Consider the following 16957-nt stretch of genomic DNA (forward strand, 5'->3'; position numbering starts at 1 on the left):
AGCACTCTGGAGCAGGTTTTCATCAGAGAAATCCTTGAACTCTACTCCGTTCATCTTTCTCTCGATCCTGCCGCTGAAAAACATCCCCACAGCATGATGCTGTCACCACCATGCTTCACCGTAGGGATGGTGCCAGGTTTCCACCAGACGTGATGCTTGGAATTCAGGCCAAAGAGTTCAATCTTGGTTTCATCAGACAAGATGGTAAGAGACCTTTAGATGCCTTTTGGCAATCTCCAAGCGGGCTGTCATGTGCCTTTAACTGAGGATCGGCTTCCGTCTGGCCACTCTACCATGGAGGCCTGATTGGTGGAGTGCTGCAGAGATGGTTGTTCTTCTGGAAGGTTCTCATATCTCCACAGAGGAACTCTGGAGCTCTGTCAGAGTGACCACTGGGTTCATGGTCACCTCCCTGACCAAGGCCTTTCTCCCCCAATTGCTCAGGAAGAGTCTTGGTCGTTCAAACTTTTTTCCATTTAAGAATGATGGAGGCCACGGTCTTCTTGGGGACCTTCAATGCTGCAGAAATGTTTTGGTATCATTCCCCAGATCTGTGCCTCGACACAATCCTGTCTCTGAGCTTAACGGACAATTCCTTTGACCTCATGGCTTGGTTTTTGCTCTGACATGCACTGTCAACTGTGGGACCTTAAATAGACAGGTGACTTCCAAATCAAGTCAAATCAATTGAATTTACCACAGGTGGACTCTAATATGCATCTGAGCTCAATTTTGAGTCCCATAGGGTCTGAATACTTATGTAAATAAGGTATCTTTTATTTTATTATAAATAAAACCAGTTTTCGCTTTGTCATTATGGGGCATTGTTAATTGAATCCATTCTAGATTAAGGCTGTAACGTAACAAAATGTGGGGAAAGTAAAGGGGTCTGAATACTTTCCTAATGCCCTGTAACCACTAACTTGAGTTCAGTCTCGCCAATGAGAACCAAGAAGGGCCTTGCTTCGTCCTCCATGACCTAGGAAAGACCTTGATTCTAGGTCGTCGAAAATCCAACATCCATCTCATTCGATAACCGGATGGATCAACAGTGATTCACATTACTGGTAAGTTAACTTATGTAATCGAGACCGCCACAGAGGATTTTCTTCTGAATAACTGGCCAGGGCAATGCACTTTCCATTCAGCGTCAGGGAACTTCGATGTAAGGCTTGGTCACACCTGTAGTGGCTACTTCCATTTGTCACGCCCATTGTTGCTTATCCATCGTTCCCTAGATATATCAATGCAATTACGCCCAACACAATGTTGAAAAACAGAATGCTTCCCACCACTAGATCATATCCCAACACTGCTACCAATGAAGCTTGCACTTTCTTCTGCTTTTACAACAGGTACTCTAACCAGGGCAAAATGAGCTCTAACTGCCGTTGCCATCAAAAGCCTAGTATTCCTCTGGGCAGATGCAGTAGGCCTACGATTGCTGGAATATGCCACGTTACAATAGCCTAAGTATAGAACATGATTGACACGACCGTAATAATCATCATGAAACTGGCCTTGGAAGTGCCATAAGTGTAAGCCAACGTAATTCATTATTTTACATGAACCTGTTTAACTGCATTGATATGGCTTAATTGATCATAGTCCAGACTCGTTATAGCTGCAAATCCCATGCAGGTGCACCAGGAGAATTTAAACAAAAACATTTTTTATTTTTTTTGCAGGTCTTTGTTTCCCCACATTTATTGATTAATTAGTTTCCCATCATGAAAATATATCCCCATTCCCCAATCAGTTTCCTTCATCGATACCACAAAAAACACAGACAAATACAGCTTTTTACTCCAATCTGACATAATACTTTGGGATACTGGTGCTACGTGACAACAAGCATAGAAAACAGCATTGGCATTAAAAACTTCTTAAGCCTATGGGTTCCCCTACAGGAACTCCCCCCCCCCCCCCCCCCCGTTCAGCTGAAACGGTGGCGCAGGGAATGCAAAAATATTCTTAGAAATATTTAACCTCCACACATTAACAAGTCCAATACCTCAAATGAAAGATAAACACCTTGTTCATCTACCCAGCGTGTCAGATTTTTAAAATGTTTTACGGCGAAAACACAGCATATATTTATGTTAGACCACCACCAAAACAAAGAAAAAAACGTAGCCATTTTGTACAACAAAAGATACAATGACAAAAGCAGGATTAAAAAAACTAATAATTCACTAACCTCTTGAAAATCTTCATCAGATGACAGTCATATGACATTTTACACAGTACATTTATGTTTTGTTCGATAATATGCATTTTATATCCATAAATTTCGGTTTACATTGACGCCATGTTCAGAAAATTCTCCAAAATGTCCGGAGGAATTATAGAAAGCTACACCAGATAACAGAAATACTCATCACAAACTTTGACTAAAGATACATGTTCTACATATAATTAAAAAGATACACTGGTTCTTAATGCAACCGCTGTGTCACATTTTCTTTTTAACGTTACGGAAAAAGCCTAACATTGCAATAATCTGAGACGGCGCTCAGATGTAACAATATTTCTCCGCTATGTTGGAGTCAACAGAAATACAAAATTACAACATAAATATTCCCTTACCTTTGATGATCTTCCATCAGAATGTAGTGCAAGGAGTCCTAGTTCAACAATAAATAGTTTTGTTTCATAATGTTCAATTCTAGTGTCCATGTAGCAGCATTTGCTACCACTTTCAGCTCAAATGCCCAAAAAATGACTTCTGGTCCTGGATAACTTTGCATCAAAACTTCCAAATTACATATTACAGGTTGACGAAACTGGTCAAACTAAGTGCAGAATCAACCTTCAGGATGTTATGATCATACAGATCGAATAGCATTCCAACCGGGCCATCCATGTTCATCTGGGGCTGATTGGAACAGACGAAGCACTCAAACGCATACGCGCCTTCAAGCACATGGAAATCTTTTGCGACACTTAGTACTTTCCTTCCCATTAGGTCAAAGTTCACAGCAAATGCTCCATTACACTTTCTACTGAATGAGGACATCTAGTGGAATACATAGGAAGTGTTTCCAGATCCATAACTTGTTGGGAAGGGAGGGGGCGATGACGTCAAAGTTGCCCCAACTTTCAGGATTTTAAAACTAGTTTGGAAGATTGACTGCCCTGTGAGTTCTGTTATACTCACAGACATAATTAAAACGGTTTTAGAAATTTCAGAGTGTTTTCTATCCAATATTAATAATAATATGCATATATTAGCAATTTAGGACAGATTTTGATGCAGTTCACTATGGGCACGCAATTCATCCAAAGGGGAAATACTGCCCCCTATCTCTAACAGGAAATAAATGTCAGGCTACTATTATATCGTAAGTATTTCGGGGACAACCTGGTTGATTAACAATATTGGGATGTTAGTTTGTTTTCATATAAATAAACGTGGGACACAAAAAAATGGCAACATTGCCCAAAATGCATTTCTCCAATAACTTGTTCATATAACTTGTTCAAATTGTTCATAAGTTCCCCCCCCCAATTTTTATTTTTATTTTCCTATGAATTAAGTGGCACAAACGTATATTTTCCCATGAATTAAGCCACAGTCTCAACGTCAACAGCGAAGAGACAACTTCGGGATGCTGGGCTTCTAGGCAGAGTTGCAAAGAAAAAGCCAGATCTCAGACTGGCCAATAAAAATAAAAGATTAAGATGGGAAAAGGAACAATGACACTGGACAGAGGAACTCTGCCTTGAAGACCAGCATCCCGGCACACAACACATAACCAGCATGGCTACCACAGCATTCTGCAGCGATACGCCATCCCATCAGGTGTGCGCTTAGTGGCACTGTCAACTGTTTTTCAACAGGACAATGACCTAACACACCTCCAGGCTGTGTAAGGGCTATTTGACCAAGAAGGAGAGTGATGGAGTGCTGCATCAGATGACCTGGCCTCCACAATCACCCAACCTCAACGCAACTGAGATGGTTTGGGATGAGTTGTGGACCGCAGAGTGACAGAAAAGCAGCCAACAAGTGTTCAGCATATGTGAGAACTTCTTCAAGACTCTTGGAAAAGCATTCCAGGTGAAGCTGGTTGAGAGAATGCCAACATTGTGCAAAGCTGTTATCAAGGCAAAGAGTGGCTACTTTGAATGATATAAAATATATTTTTTGGGTTACTACATAATTGTACTGTGTATATATTTTATATATATATATATATATATCTCTATCTCTCACACACACACACAATGCTACTGCTCGACAAAAACAAAAAAAATCTCCATTGACCAACAACCTATCGATCAAACAATCTGTCGACTAATCGGTGTCAGCCCTAAAACATACTGTACCATTCCATCTCATAACCTTCTGTAAATGAAGTATGATGCTACCGGTTCTTGAGTGACCCCAAATCTGAAGAATCCTGGTGAGATGCAGACATAGTATTAGTAGAACCGGATTGGAACTTGAAAAGGGGGGGGGCGGGGTCTCTCACCTGTGTTCTGTAGGCTGGGTGGGCTGTTGGCCGGAGGGGGGAAGCTGTAGGAGCGTGCCTGGAGAGAGGGTGCGTGCTCGTGGCTAATGCTCTTGGTCCGTTTACGACACTCCACCGCCAGACGACCTTGACACGCCTTGTGACAGTTAATTCCACAAGCTGTCCGAGGGAGGGAGACAAAGCGAGAACGAGATGGAGAGAGGAGGATGAGGAGGAACGAGGGAAGAATGCCCGGTTTAGACGGGAAGGGCGAGAGAGTTGGAGGGAACGAATACGAGGTAAAGGAGGGTTCGAGAGATCAGGGATGGGGAGGAGAGGGAGGCAAAGTTTAAGAGAGAAAGTGCAAAAATAAACATTGGGGCAAAGGGAAGAGCGAGTGGTGAGAGGTAGGTGCTCATACACACAGTGCAGATGCACGCACACTGACACACACACACACACACACACGCAGACAGACCCTGACAACAGCTCTGACAATGAAGGACACTCTGGAAGTAGGCAGGAAAGAGGGAGCAGGGATGTCCAGGGTGGCAGAGAAAGAGATTCAGAGTAATTCACACACACTCTCCCATTCATGCACTCACTCACTCATTGATTTCTAAACACCTCTCGCTCTCAGTAAAACGTCCACATCAGCGAAGGTTAGATTCGATAAATGTCTACAACACCCAGACTGATTCAGACTACACACACACACACACACACACACACACAGCACTTCTGTTCTACACCATCTGCGACAAGCCAATTCATTTCAATTATGCGCCGCCATCGTCTCTCCCACTCGGCGACTGGGGCTAACAATGGTAATGGAAATGAATGGCTGGGACCTCTCATTGACTTCCACACATCTCATTAAGGCACTCGGCAGAGTAGAGCAGACACACTGAAGTTGCATCCCAAACTGCACCCTATTCCCTACGTAGAGCACCACTTTTGACTAGGGCCCATAGGTCTCGGGTCAAAAGTAGTGCACTACATAGGGAACAGGGTTCCATTTGGGATGCAGCTGAGAGACAGACACAGTCTACGGAGTACCGAGCGTTGTGCAGACAGAGTTCAGGTGTATGCTTACTGTGGATTGGCGCTAGCGGGAGTGTGACATGTGCATGTGTGTTTGTGCATGTGACTTGTATGTTTCTACAATGTGTCTACCCTTGAGACAGCTTCTACAAAACAGTGGCGCGACGGAGACCCTCAAACCACAAAGGTGTATTTTATGATCCTGTGTGCTCTGTTCAAGTGTTCTCAAAGGGAGCCCTGTAAGGGGGTAATGTACAGTGGCAAGAAAAAGTATGTGAACCCTTTGGAATTACCTGGATTTCTGCACAAATTGGTCATCAAATATGATCTGATCTTTATCTAAGTCCCAACAATAGACAAACATAGTGTGCTTAAACTAATAACACAAATTACTGTATTTGTCTTGTCTATGTTGAATACATCATTTAAACATTCACAGTGTGGGTTGGAAAAAGTATGTGAACCCCAAGGCGAATGACTTTTCCAAACGCTAATTGGAGTCAGGAGTCCGCTAACCTGAGACGAGATTGAAGATGTTGGTTAGAGCTGCCTTGCCCTATAAAAAACTCACGAAATTTAAGTTTGCTTTTCACAAGAAGCATTGCCTTGAACAAAAGAGATCTCAGAAGAACTAAGATCAAGAATTGTTGACTTGCATAAAGCTGAAAGGGTTACAAAAGTATCTCTGAAAGCCTTGATGTTCATCAGTCCGTGGTAAGACAAATTGTCTATAAATGGAGTAAGTTCAGCACTGTTGCTACTCTCCCTAGGAGTGGCCATCCTGCGAAGATTACTGCAAGAGCACAGCGCAGAACGCTCAATGAGGTTAAGAAGACTCCTAGAGTGTCAGCTGAAGACTTACAGAAATCTCTGGAACATGCTAACATCTTGGTGTTAACAAGAATGGTGTTCATGGGAGGACACCACGGAAGAAGCCACTGCTGTCCAAAAAAAAACATTTCTGCACGTCTGAAGTTTGCAAAAGAGCACCTTGATGTTCCACAGCGCTACTGGCAAAATATTCTGTGGACAGATGAAACTACAGTTGCGTTGTTTGGAAGGAACACACAACACTATGTGAGGAGAAAAAAAAGGCACAGCACACAAACATCAAAACCTCATCCCAACTGTAAAGTCTGGTGGAGGGAGCATCATGGTTTGGGGCTGCTTTGCTGCCTCAGGGCCTGGACAGCTTGCTATCGTCAACAGAAAAATGAACTCAAGTTTATCAAGACATTTTGCAGGAGAATGTTAGGCTATCTGTCTGTCAATTGAAGCTCAATGGAAGTTGAGTGATACAACAGGACAACGACCAAAAACACAGAAGTAAACTCAAAAGAATAGCTTCAACAGAAGAAAATACGCCTTCTGGAGTGGCCCAGTCAGAGTCCTGACCTCAACCCGATTGAGGTGCTGTGGCATGACCTCAAGAGAGCAGGTCACACCAGACATCCCAAGAATATTGCTGAACTGAAACAGTTTTGTAAAGAGGAATGGTCCAAAATTCTTCCTGACCGTTGTGCAGGTCTGATCCACAACCACAGAAAACATTTGGTTGAGGTTATTGCTGAGGAGGGTCAACCAGTTATTAAATCCAAGGGTTCACATACTTTTTCCACCCTGCACTGTGAATGTTGACACGGTGTGTTCAATAAAGACATGAAAATGCATAATTGTTTGTGTGTTATTCGTTTAAGTGGACTGTGTTTGTCTATTGTTGTGTCCCAGATGAAGATCAGATCAAATTGTAAAACCAATTTATGCAGAAATCCAGGTATTTCCAAAGGGTTCACATGTAATTGCCACTGTAATGTAGTCTGATGTATTTACCATGGCTTCCACGCTGTTGACATGAAGCTCAAAGACCCCTTTGGTTCGAGTGACGAATCTATCATTTTATTTCATTTCATAGCAATTTGAACTATTCGAGTTAGCTAAATGTATTGATTCTCTTACCTTTACACTTGTATCCCTGTTTGTAGAAGCCCCATATCTAGGGAGAAAGAGAGAGAAGTTATTTGGGACTTCTCTTCGTGAAATTCTTGGCACATGGAGACAAAGGCCGGACGTCTAGTGACCGATTAGGGCAGAGTGACAGGGATCAGAGAGAGACGAGGATGACACATGCGGAGAAGAAACAGGTGGATGTGGGGAGAGGGAGCAAGGTAGAAAGAAAGAGGGAAGTAGAGAAAGTGTGAGGTAGAAATAGAACGAGGGACAGGAAGTGGCAGATCGAAAGAGAGCGAGCGTTAGAGGTAGAAAGAGCAAGAACGTGAGAGGAAGAACGATAGGAGGAGGTGCAGGAACAGAGGGAGGTGTGGAGGAGAGACAGAGGGAAGGAGGAGGTGGTGGGGGAGATCAAGCAGACGCTAGGAGCCCACCGCAGGGGTACAATGACATGAAAGACCTGTCCAGGAGATCACAGCCACATCAGAGATCTGAGGACCGAGAAAATAACCTGACCCTACACACACACACACACACGGACAGAGAGCCTCAATGCCACCAAAACACTTACCAGCCATAAGTTCAAAGAGAATTCCTTTTCTTTAAAAAAAAACTACACCTTTCCTACACCAATAGAGGACTACAAAAACGCTCACCAGTCGCCAAGAACAAAAGACCTCGAGAGAGTCCCCATGGCAAAGTCTCATATCAACAAACATGGCCTAATAGAGAGTTAAACACCAATCTTACAGCTGGCCCCATGTATAGCTTATAGTCCCCAGAGCAGAACAAACACTCGCACCCTCCCTCCCTGGCTGTGTACCAAATGGAACCCAGTTCCTATGTAGTGCTCTACTTTTGACCAGGGCCCAGGTGAAATATAGGGAATGGGATACCATGATGGATGTACCCTCCATCTCCCAGCTGGAACGACACAGAGAGCACAGAGACCCATTCACAAGAGCTTTAAGCACTCGCTCCATTAAGTAGGTGATAAGACGACAGCGGGGGGCTGTCAGAAGAGAGACATTAAAAACAACGTCAGGTTACGAAGTTATGCCTGAGTCACCCAGGGCAACTGAACTCCATAAATGGTGCTGGGCAGTTTGTTTTTTGCTCACCGCGTTCTGAAAAATTGGAAGCCTAGGTATTATGTTTGACCCGAAGCCAACAGGAAAGCAGGCAGAGAGGAAGTAGCTGGTGGCTGGAATGCTTTGCACATTTCCACCCCCCCCCCCCCCCTTTTTTTCCATAGTATTTTTCTCTGAATGGCATGTGAATCAGCAGTGTGTGTGTGTGGGGGGGGGGGGGGGGGGGGCGTGTGTGTGCAAGATGAGAGTGTGTATGAGTCACGGTGTATGTTTTTCAATGTGTTGCACCTCATTTCCCTCGGTCTTTGTACCAGTCAGGAGTTTTTGGTGCAATTTCAGGAGCTGTCGCCCAGTTCAGTATCAAAGCCAACACTCTCGCCCTCATTACAGCCCCCTGACTCACTGGCGTTGTGTGAGACAACAGAGATCCTCTGAAGCCCTCTGACACCGCTCTCTCCTCTCACCACCACATGAAAAACAGCAATGTGGAGGGGGAATACAGGGCTTGTCAAGGAGCCTGCTGTATTACCTCCAGTATCTCACTACCCCAGAACTGTATCTCCAAATAATTGCCATGGTTGAGACCAGACCCAATGACGATGTCGAATAATAACGCAGGCACTTAGTATCTGACCTCAGGTGCTACCATCTGTCACGGCTCCGAAAGACCAGGACTGAAACGGGAAGAAGGATCATTCTCCTAATAATGCTCCTTTGTCTTGGAGCCAGCTGCGGAATTTAAAAAAAAAAAAAACCTTTGGAACAGGACGAGAGGGTATCGCTTGCTGAGTTTCAAGCTCTGATGGAAGGCAATTTTATTTACCTTTGCAATTGGTCTTTAATGTGTTGTATTTTTGCTCGGGTTGTACGTGCACGGTGACTACTTCCTGCTGACCTCTTGCCAGGGTTTCTAACCTCAAGGGTCTTTTCCTTGTCAAATAAAAATGTGCCAATGTTGTAAGTAGGTATTTGTCTAGAACTCCCACAATATTGCTGCATAGTCATGGTGGCCAGACGTGACCATAGCCATCCACGCCATTCTGTCCTTCACCAATCCATACATTTAAAAAGGACTTTTAAAGACAGCAGGGAATAGTCTGGGAATATGGACCTAATAGTCTATAGCAGTGAGTATTCAAAGCTCAAAGAGCCAGAGCCATTTTGACTAGGACTATATCAGCATTAAAAGCATCCCTTTGTCAATCAATTCATCAATCCATTTAACAGGCAGGGATCTGTGTTGTACATAGGAGTGAGGATGGATTTATAGATGGCCAAACTGACAGTGCACTCACAAAGCCAGTGCAGTGTTCACAAAAGGTGGGCTTGACGTAGGTGGTCTCTGTGAAGGTGTGGATGAAGCCCATCTTACAGTTGAGCAGAGAGCTGGCCTTCATGAAATAGTCAATCATCTCCTCTCTGCTGATCTTCCCATCTCTGGTGAGTGAGAGTGAGAGAATGAGAGAGTGAGAGACAGACAGACAGACACACAGAGCGACACACAGAGAGACAGACACACAGGGACACAGAGGGACAGACACAAAGAGGGAGACACACAGAGAGGGAGAGACACAGCAAGACAGAGAGAGAGAAAGAGACCGAGACACACACAGAGAGAGAGACAAAGTGAGACACACAAAGAGACAGAGACACAGAAACACAGAGAGAGAGAGACCGAGACACAGAGACACACAGACAGAGAGAGAGAAAATTAACATGTCTCCTTCCCTAATCTGTGTGACACTATTACGCATAGTATGGTTACAATATCAGTTATACGGGACTGTTGCTACGTAGCCTATGGTAACAGTTGCCAAGATGATTTTGTCTCTCACTGGTTCTTGTCCAGTTCTCCAAACTTGCTGAGGTAGGGGAAGTTGTCCCTGATGATCTCAAACTCTTCCCTGGAGATGTGACCATCCCCGTCCGTGTCAAAGTTCTTGAAGACAGACTGTAACCGTGGAAACACACATCACTTCAACATATCTGACATTCAAAACAAAGAGTACTATGGTTGTCATTCCTGTGACTTGTTGTTATTAATAAGAGGGTAGTGGAGAGGATAACTACTATGTACCAAGCCAATAACATTCCTTCAACAACTTGTAATTTGTTGGTTCAACTAAACAGAGAGCCTTAGCTAGCATAACGTACGTCCACCATCTTCTCTATGTGTTTGTTGATGACCGCAGGGTCTGCTTTGGGCTTCACCGACGCTGCCCACTCGTCAATCATAGAGGGCTTGGGGGCGGGAGCTGGGGCGGGGGCAGGGCCAGAGTTCTGCCAGACCAATGAGAAGACAAGAGCATCAATTCTCCAGAGACTTCCTAGAATCAATAAAAGGGAAAGTTGAACATGAGAGAGCAAGGGTGTTCAAATGTCATGAGAAAATTAACACATTGGTTTCCTATAAGCTATTAGAATACATCGACTTCCATATTTAAAATAGTAAAAACACATGAACTATCTACAAGATATAATACATTTTTTTTAAATGGCTTCTTATTGGCCATAAGGACACATTTGTTTCCCATTGGCCCCTGGCCCATAGCGCTCACTGCTGGTTTAGCACTGCGTGGCTCTCTCTGTAGAGACAGCTGGTAGATCTCCTCCTCAGTGTGGTACTGGTCCAGAGACACCTGCAACATGGTAACTGTATTAATATAGCATGTGGATACCATGACAACAGAGGAGAGGAGATCAAAATTAAATTAAATTAAAAGGTCTTGTTGTTTTAAGAGGTATACTATTACTTTGCAGTAGCCAAACTTTAAAACTACCCATTTACCTCAGAGCTACTTCCTTTTCAGTTGAAATGCGTAGAACGAGGTGGAATAACCAACAGTGTACTAACCCCATAGGATGTGGGGTTAGTAATTATATAGCGATTCTCTCATATCAAGGACCATGGAATCACCTTCCTTGGACAGGTCATCAATGAATAATAAAGTAGATGAAAAATATTGGACTGGCAGACTTGAAGGCTACTCCAAGGTGAACCGTATTGCCATGGTTTCAAGCGCAATGGCTTAACTCAATCTCCTAACATCTATCCAAACTAATCTGAAGTTGAATAAACTGTATGAAAGTCCGTGAATAAGATGATTGTCAAGACTGTCAAGTTATTTCCTGTTTCTCAGAGCGAGCGAGAGAAAGAAGAGGGGAAGAGGTCGAGAGCGAGAGAGATTAGGTGCAAACCAGAACGAGAGCAGTACACCATCGGGTCATAGCTAAAAACAGACACATGACCAGTTCATAATTCGGAACAGGATCCTATACATCTCCGTTTTGGACTATTTCATTCCGGAACCTATTTTGCCAGATCCGGTACCTCTCATGGCATGAACAATAAATTTCCAATTTTGTTAAAATTTGAATAACAGCGATGATAATAATATGAATAATAATATGAATATTCGGGTTGGACCGGCCTGGGCTTATGGTTTGAGCAACATTACAACCTGTTTGAGACCAACACGTGGCTGTGTGAGAAGCTCACCTCTATCTCTCGCAGAATTGGAATGAGATTCCCTTTCTACACTATTCTCTCCCTCTCTCTGCTCTGATAGACATGAGTCTGCAACACTCATCTCTCCAGCGTTGCACTTCATAATGTATTTCCTTATAGAATCATAGATGTAGAAAGGGTTCTGGAGGAGCTGCAGCACCCGTGATAAATCGAAAAACACATTTGTCGAAGTTATAAAATAACTGCAGTCTGTCAGAAATAAACTAAATAACTCCGAATAGCCTACTACACCATCAGACTGCCTATAATTTAGCTGTGGATTGGGTGTAGCCCAATAACAAGGCATCGCCTACAGTCAGGAAGGCGAGGCAAATCTGTCAATGAACAGAATGCAGACAAAGCAGGCCTTTCTCAATATTTCAAATACAAAATCGCAAGGAAAAACTCAGGTTGGAAAGCAAACGGCTCCTGCTGAAAAGAGAAAACTAGTCTGTCTGCTGTAGGCTACCAAAATATTTGATCAACTTCCAAATATTTCCCTATCACTATGAGTCAGTGCTTGATTTGTAAATCGGGAGTTGCCAGACCAAAAAAGTGAGCGAGAGAGGGGGGTGGTGAGCTCCGAGGTACCAGAACACATTTTGCAAAGTGATTTTACAAAGTAATGATGAAGTAATTGTTAAACAAAAAAAAGTAAAAACAAGAGAGAAATATAGGCTTTTGGCACAAACACATCAGCCATCACCTGTGATTAAGCTGAGCATCATTGGGCAAGTCAGTGAAACGGGAAAGCAGACTCATTTCCTCCTCACATTGTAGCCTACAATGTGTGTTTCCACACAACTAGGCCTCGGCTATTGATGGATTTAAGGTCATTAATATTGATCTCAGATTCTCAGTTTCAATGTTTTTTCTTTTGTTATATATATATATATATATATATATACACATACACACACACACATACAGTGGGGCAAATAAGTATTTAGTCAGCCACCAATTGTGCAAGTTCTCCCACTTAAAAAGATGAGGCCTATCATTTTCATCATAGGTACACTTCAACTATGACAGACAAATTGAGAAGAAAGAAAATCCAGAAAATCACATTGTAGGATTTTTAATGAATTTATTTGCAAATTATGGTGGAAAATAAGTATTTGGTCAATAACAAAATTTATATATATATATATATATATATAAATAAATTCCTTTTCTCCCCAATTTTGTGGTATCCAATTGGTAGTTACAGTCTTGTCTCATCGCTGCAACTCCCGTACGGACTCAGGAGAGGTGAAGGTTGAGAGCCGTGCGTCCTCCGAAACACGACCCAACCAAGCCACACTGCTTCTTGACACAATGCCCGCTTAACCCGGAGGCCAGCCGCACCAATGTGTCGGAGGAAACACCGTACACCTGGCGACTGCGTCAGCGTGTATGCGCCCGGGCCCGCCACAGGAGTTCCTAGAGTGCGATGGGACAAGGACATCGCTGCCGGCCTTACCCTCCCCTGACCTGGACGATGCTGGGCCAATTGTGCGCCGCCCCATGGGTCTCCTGGCCGCGGCCAGCTGTGACAGAGCCTGGACTCGAACAAAGATCTCTAGTGGCAAAGCTAGCAACTGCAATGCAGTTTCTTAAACCACTGAGCCACTCGGGAGGCAGTCAGTGTCAAAGAGGCCTGTCATTCCGATCACCTGTACGGTGTTAAAAAAGTGTCATGTAAAATGATGCAGAATTGCATGAAATATGTTTAGAAAAAGGCCACATTTTTCCAGCACCCTAGACTACTACAAATGTTCCCAAAGTGTGCAACGTCTGTAAGCGCCTCTACTCTGCTGCTCTATGCCACTACGCAAATGCGATGACATACATGCAATGCTTTATTATAAAAGGGAATTTTTTTCTCCCTCATTCGTTCTGGTACCTCGGAGCGCCCCACAACCCTCTCCCGCTCACTTTTTGTTCCGGCACCTCCCGATTTACAAATTAAGCACTGCGCATGACTCATAATGATAGGGTATTCAATGGAAAGGAAATTATATGGCAATATCACATTCTAACAGTGTATGCCTTTTCAAAGATGCTTCATCATTTCACGGTAGAGGGGAACAGTCCTGGCTATCAATAAGACTAGCAGAAATCTGATTGCTTTTGGAGGTAGTCAGTCATTCTTGATTCAACCTGGAACCTATTAGAATTTGCATTAGGTCATTGGGAATATTAAGTAATCAAGCTCCCTCTCCATCCTTGGACTCCCACTAGATTCTTTCAATGACAACAACAAAAAAATCCTTCACACTTTCAACTTATTCCTTAAATTTGAGTGACAATCCCCCTCTCCACGAGGGTGCGTGCTCAGCCCCCTCCTGTACTCCCTGTTCACCCATGACTGCCTGGCCAAGCACGCCTCCAACTCAATCATCAAGTTCGCAGACAACACAACAGTAGTAGGCTTGATTGCCAACGATGACGAGACGGCCTACAGGGAGGAGGGTGAGGGCTCTGGGAGTGTGGTGCCTGGAAAACAACCTCTCACTCAACGTCAACAAAACAAAAGGAGATGATTGTGGACTTCGGGAAACAACAGAGGGAGCACCCCCCTATCCATATCGACGAGACCGCAGTGGAGGAGGTGGAAAGCTTCAAGTTCCTTGGCGAACACATCACTGACAAACTGAAATGGACCACCTACACAGACAGTGTGGTGAAGAAGGTGCAACAGAGCCTCTTCAACCTCCGGAGGCTAAAGAAATTTGGCTTGACACCTAAAACCCTCACAAATCTTTACAGATCCACAATTGAAAGCATCCTGTCAGGCTGTATCACTGGCTGGTACGGCAACGGCACCGCCCGCAACCCTTCAGAGGGTGGTGCGGTCTGCCCAACGCATTACCGGGAGCAAACTACCCGCCCTCCAGGACACCTACAGCACCCGATGTCACAAGAAGGCAAAAAATTTAATCAAGGACTTCAACCATGTGTTCACCCCGCTATCATCCAGAAGGCGAGGTCAGTACAGGTGCATCAAAGCTGGGACCGAGACACTGAAAAACAGGCCAGCAGCTTGTTAAACACTAGCACATTAGAGGCTGCTTCCATATAAGCATAGACTAGGAATCACTGGCCACTTTAAGGAATGGAACACTAGTAATTTTAATAATGTTTACATATCTGGCATTGCTCATCTCATATGTATATTTATTTTTATTTGACCTTTATTTAACTAGGCAAGTCAGTTAAGAACAAATTCTTGTTTATAATGACAGCCTAGGAACAGTGGGTTAACTGCCTTGTTCAGGGGCAGAACGACAGATTTTTCCTTGTCAGCTCGGGGATTCGATCTAGCAACCTTTCGTTTACTAGTCCAACACTCTAACCACTAGGCTACCTGCCGCCCCATATACTGTTTTTCTATACTATTCTACTGTATCTTAGTCCGTTCCTCTCGGACATCGCTCGTCCATATGCATGTAGTCTTAATTCCTTCCTACTTAAATTTGTGTGTATTGGGTATATGTTGTGTAATTTGTTGGATATTACTTGTTAGACATTACTGCACTGTCGGAGCTAGAAGCACAAGCATTTTGCTACACCTGCTAATCACGTGTTTGTGACCAATAAAATTCGATTTTGCTTTGATTTTATCCACAAGCCATCATTGATTCCATTCATTTGCTATATATATATATAGATATGTATATGTGTTGGGGACAATAAAAGGCCACTAAAATGTGTAGTTTTGCCATACAACACAATGCCACATATGTCACAAATTGTGAGGGAGCGTGCAATTGGCATGCTGACTTCAGGAATGTCCACCAGAGTTCTTGAATGTTAATTTCTCTACCATTAGCATAATATCCTTTTAGCAAATTTGGCAGCATGTCCAACCGGCCTCACAACCGCAGACCCTGTGTAACCACGTCAGTCCAGGACCTCCACATCCGGCTTCACCTGCGGGATCGTCTGAGACCCGTCACCCGGGCAGCTGATGAAACTGTGGGTTTGCACAACCGAATAATTTTTGCACAAACTGTCAGAAACAGTCTCAGGGAAGCTCATCCGCGCGATCGTCGTCCTCACCAGGGTCTTGACCGGACTGCAGTTCGGCATTGTAACTGACTTCAGTGGGAAAATGCTCACCTTCGATGGCCACTGGCACCCTGGAGAAGGGTGCTCTTCACAGATGAATCCCAGTTTCAACTGTACCGGGCAGATGGCAGACAGCATGTATGGCTTTGTGTGGGCGAGCGGTTTGCTGATGTCAACGTTGTGAACAGAGTGCCCCCATGGTGGCGGTGCGGTTATTAGGGGCAGGCATAAGCTACGGACAACAAACACAATTGCATTTTATCGATGGCAATTTGAATGCACAGAGATACCGTGACAAGATCCTGAGGGCCATTATACCATTCATCCGCCGCCATCACCTCATGTACACAGTTCATGGAAGCTGAAAATGTCCCAGTTTTTCCATGGCCCGCATACTCAGACATGTCACCCATTGAGCATGTTTGGGATGCTCTGGAGCAACGTGTACGACAGCGTGTTCCAGTTCCCGCCGAAATCCAGCAACTTCGCACAGCCATTGAAGACTAGTGGGACAACATTCCACAGGCCACAATCAATATCTAGATCAACTCTTTGCGAAGGAGATTTTTTTTATTGCTGCATGAGGCAAATGGTGGTCACACCAGACACTGAATGGTTTTCATATCCACGCCCCTACTTTTTCGTTTTTTAAAGGCATCTGTGACCAACAGATGCATATCTGTATTCCCAGTCATGTGAGATCTTAATTCATGCATTTCAATAGACTGATTCCCTTATATGAAGTGTAACTCTGTAAAATCTTTGAAATTGTTGCATGTTGTCATATTAATCATGTAACCAAAAAAAAGTGTGAAATCAAAATATATTTTTTCGTCAAAGTAGCCACCCTTTGCCTT

General features: G+C 43.8%; 1 protein-coding gene across 13 annotated transcripts in view; it reads right to left on the reverse strand.

Annotated features, from left to right (window-relative positions):
* LOC115138165 (RAS guanyl-releasing protein 2-like) overlaps positions 1-16957 on the reverse strand; it is a 92115-nt gene that overhangs the window by 20001 nt on the left and 55157 nt on the right. For 6 of the 13 annotated variants that reach the window (XR_010465340.1, XM_065025520.1, XM_029674698.2 and 3 more), the window contains exons 10-15: positions 11098-11178; positions 10694-10819; positions 10375-10490; positions 9835-9976; positions 7458-7494; positions 4479-4637 (exon numbers count right to left, since the gene is read on the reverse strand). Coding sequence is in view for 7 of the 13 variants with exons in the window: in XM_065025520.1 (XP_064881592.1) it covers positions 4479-4637; positions 7458-7494; positions 9835-9976; positions 10375-10490; positions 10694-10819; positions 11098-11178 (661 nt within the window). In the remaining 6 variants the exon portion in view is untranslated. Of the gene's footprint in view, positions 1-4332; positions 4407-4478; positions 4638-7457; positions 7495-9834; positions 9977-10374; positions 10491-10693; positions 10820-11097; positions 11179-16957 lie in introns of all 13 variants that reach the window. The other 7 variants (XR_010465342.1, XR_010465341.1, XR_003864901.2 and 4 more) reach the window with 3 other exon arrangements.

Source organism: Oncorhynchus nerka, linkage group LG12, assembly GCF_034236695.1.
Source record: "Oncorhynchus nerka isolate Pitt River linkage group LG12, Oner_Uvic_2.0, whole genome shotgun sequence".
In the NCBI taxonomy this organism is placed as follows: Eukaryota; Metazoa; Chordata; class Actinopteri; order Salmoniformes; family Salmonidae; genus Oncorhynchus; species Oncorhynchus nerka.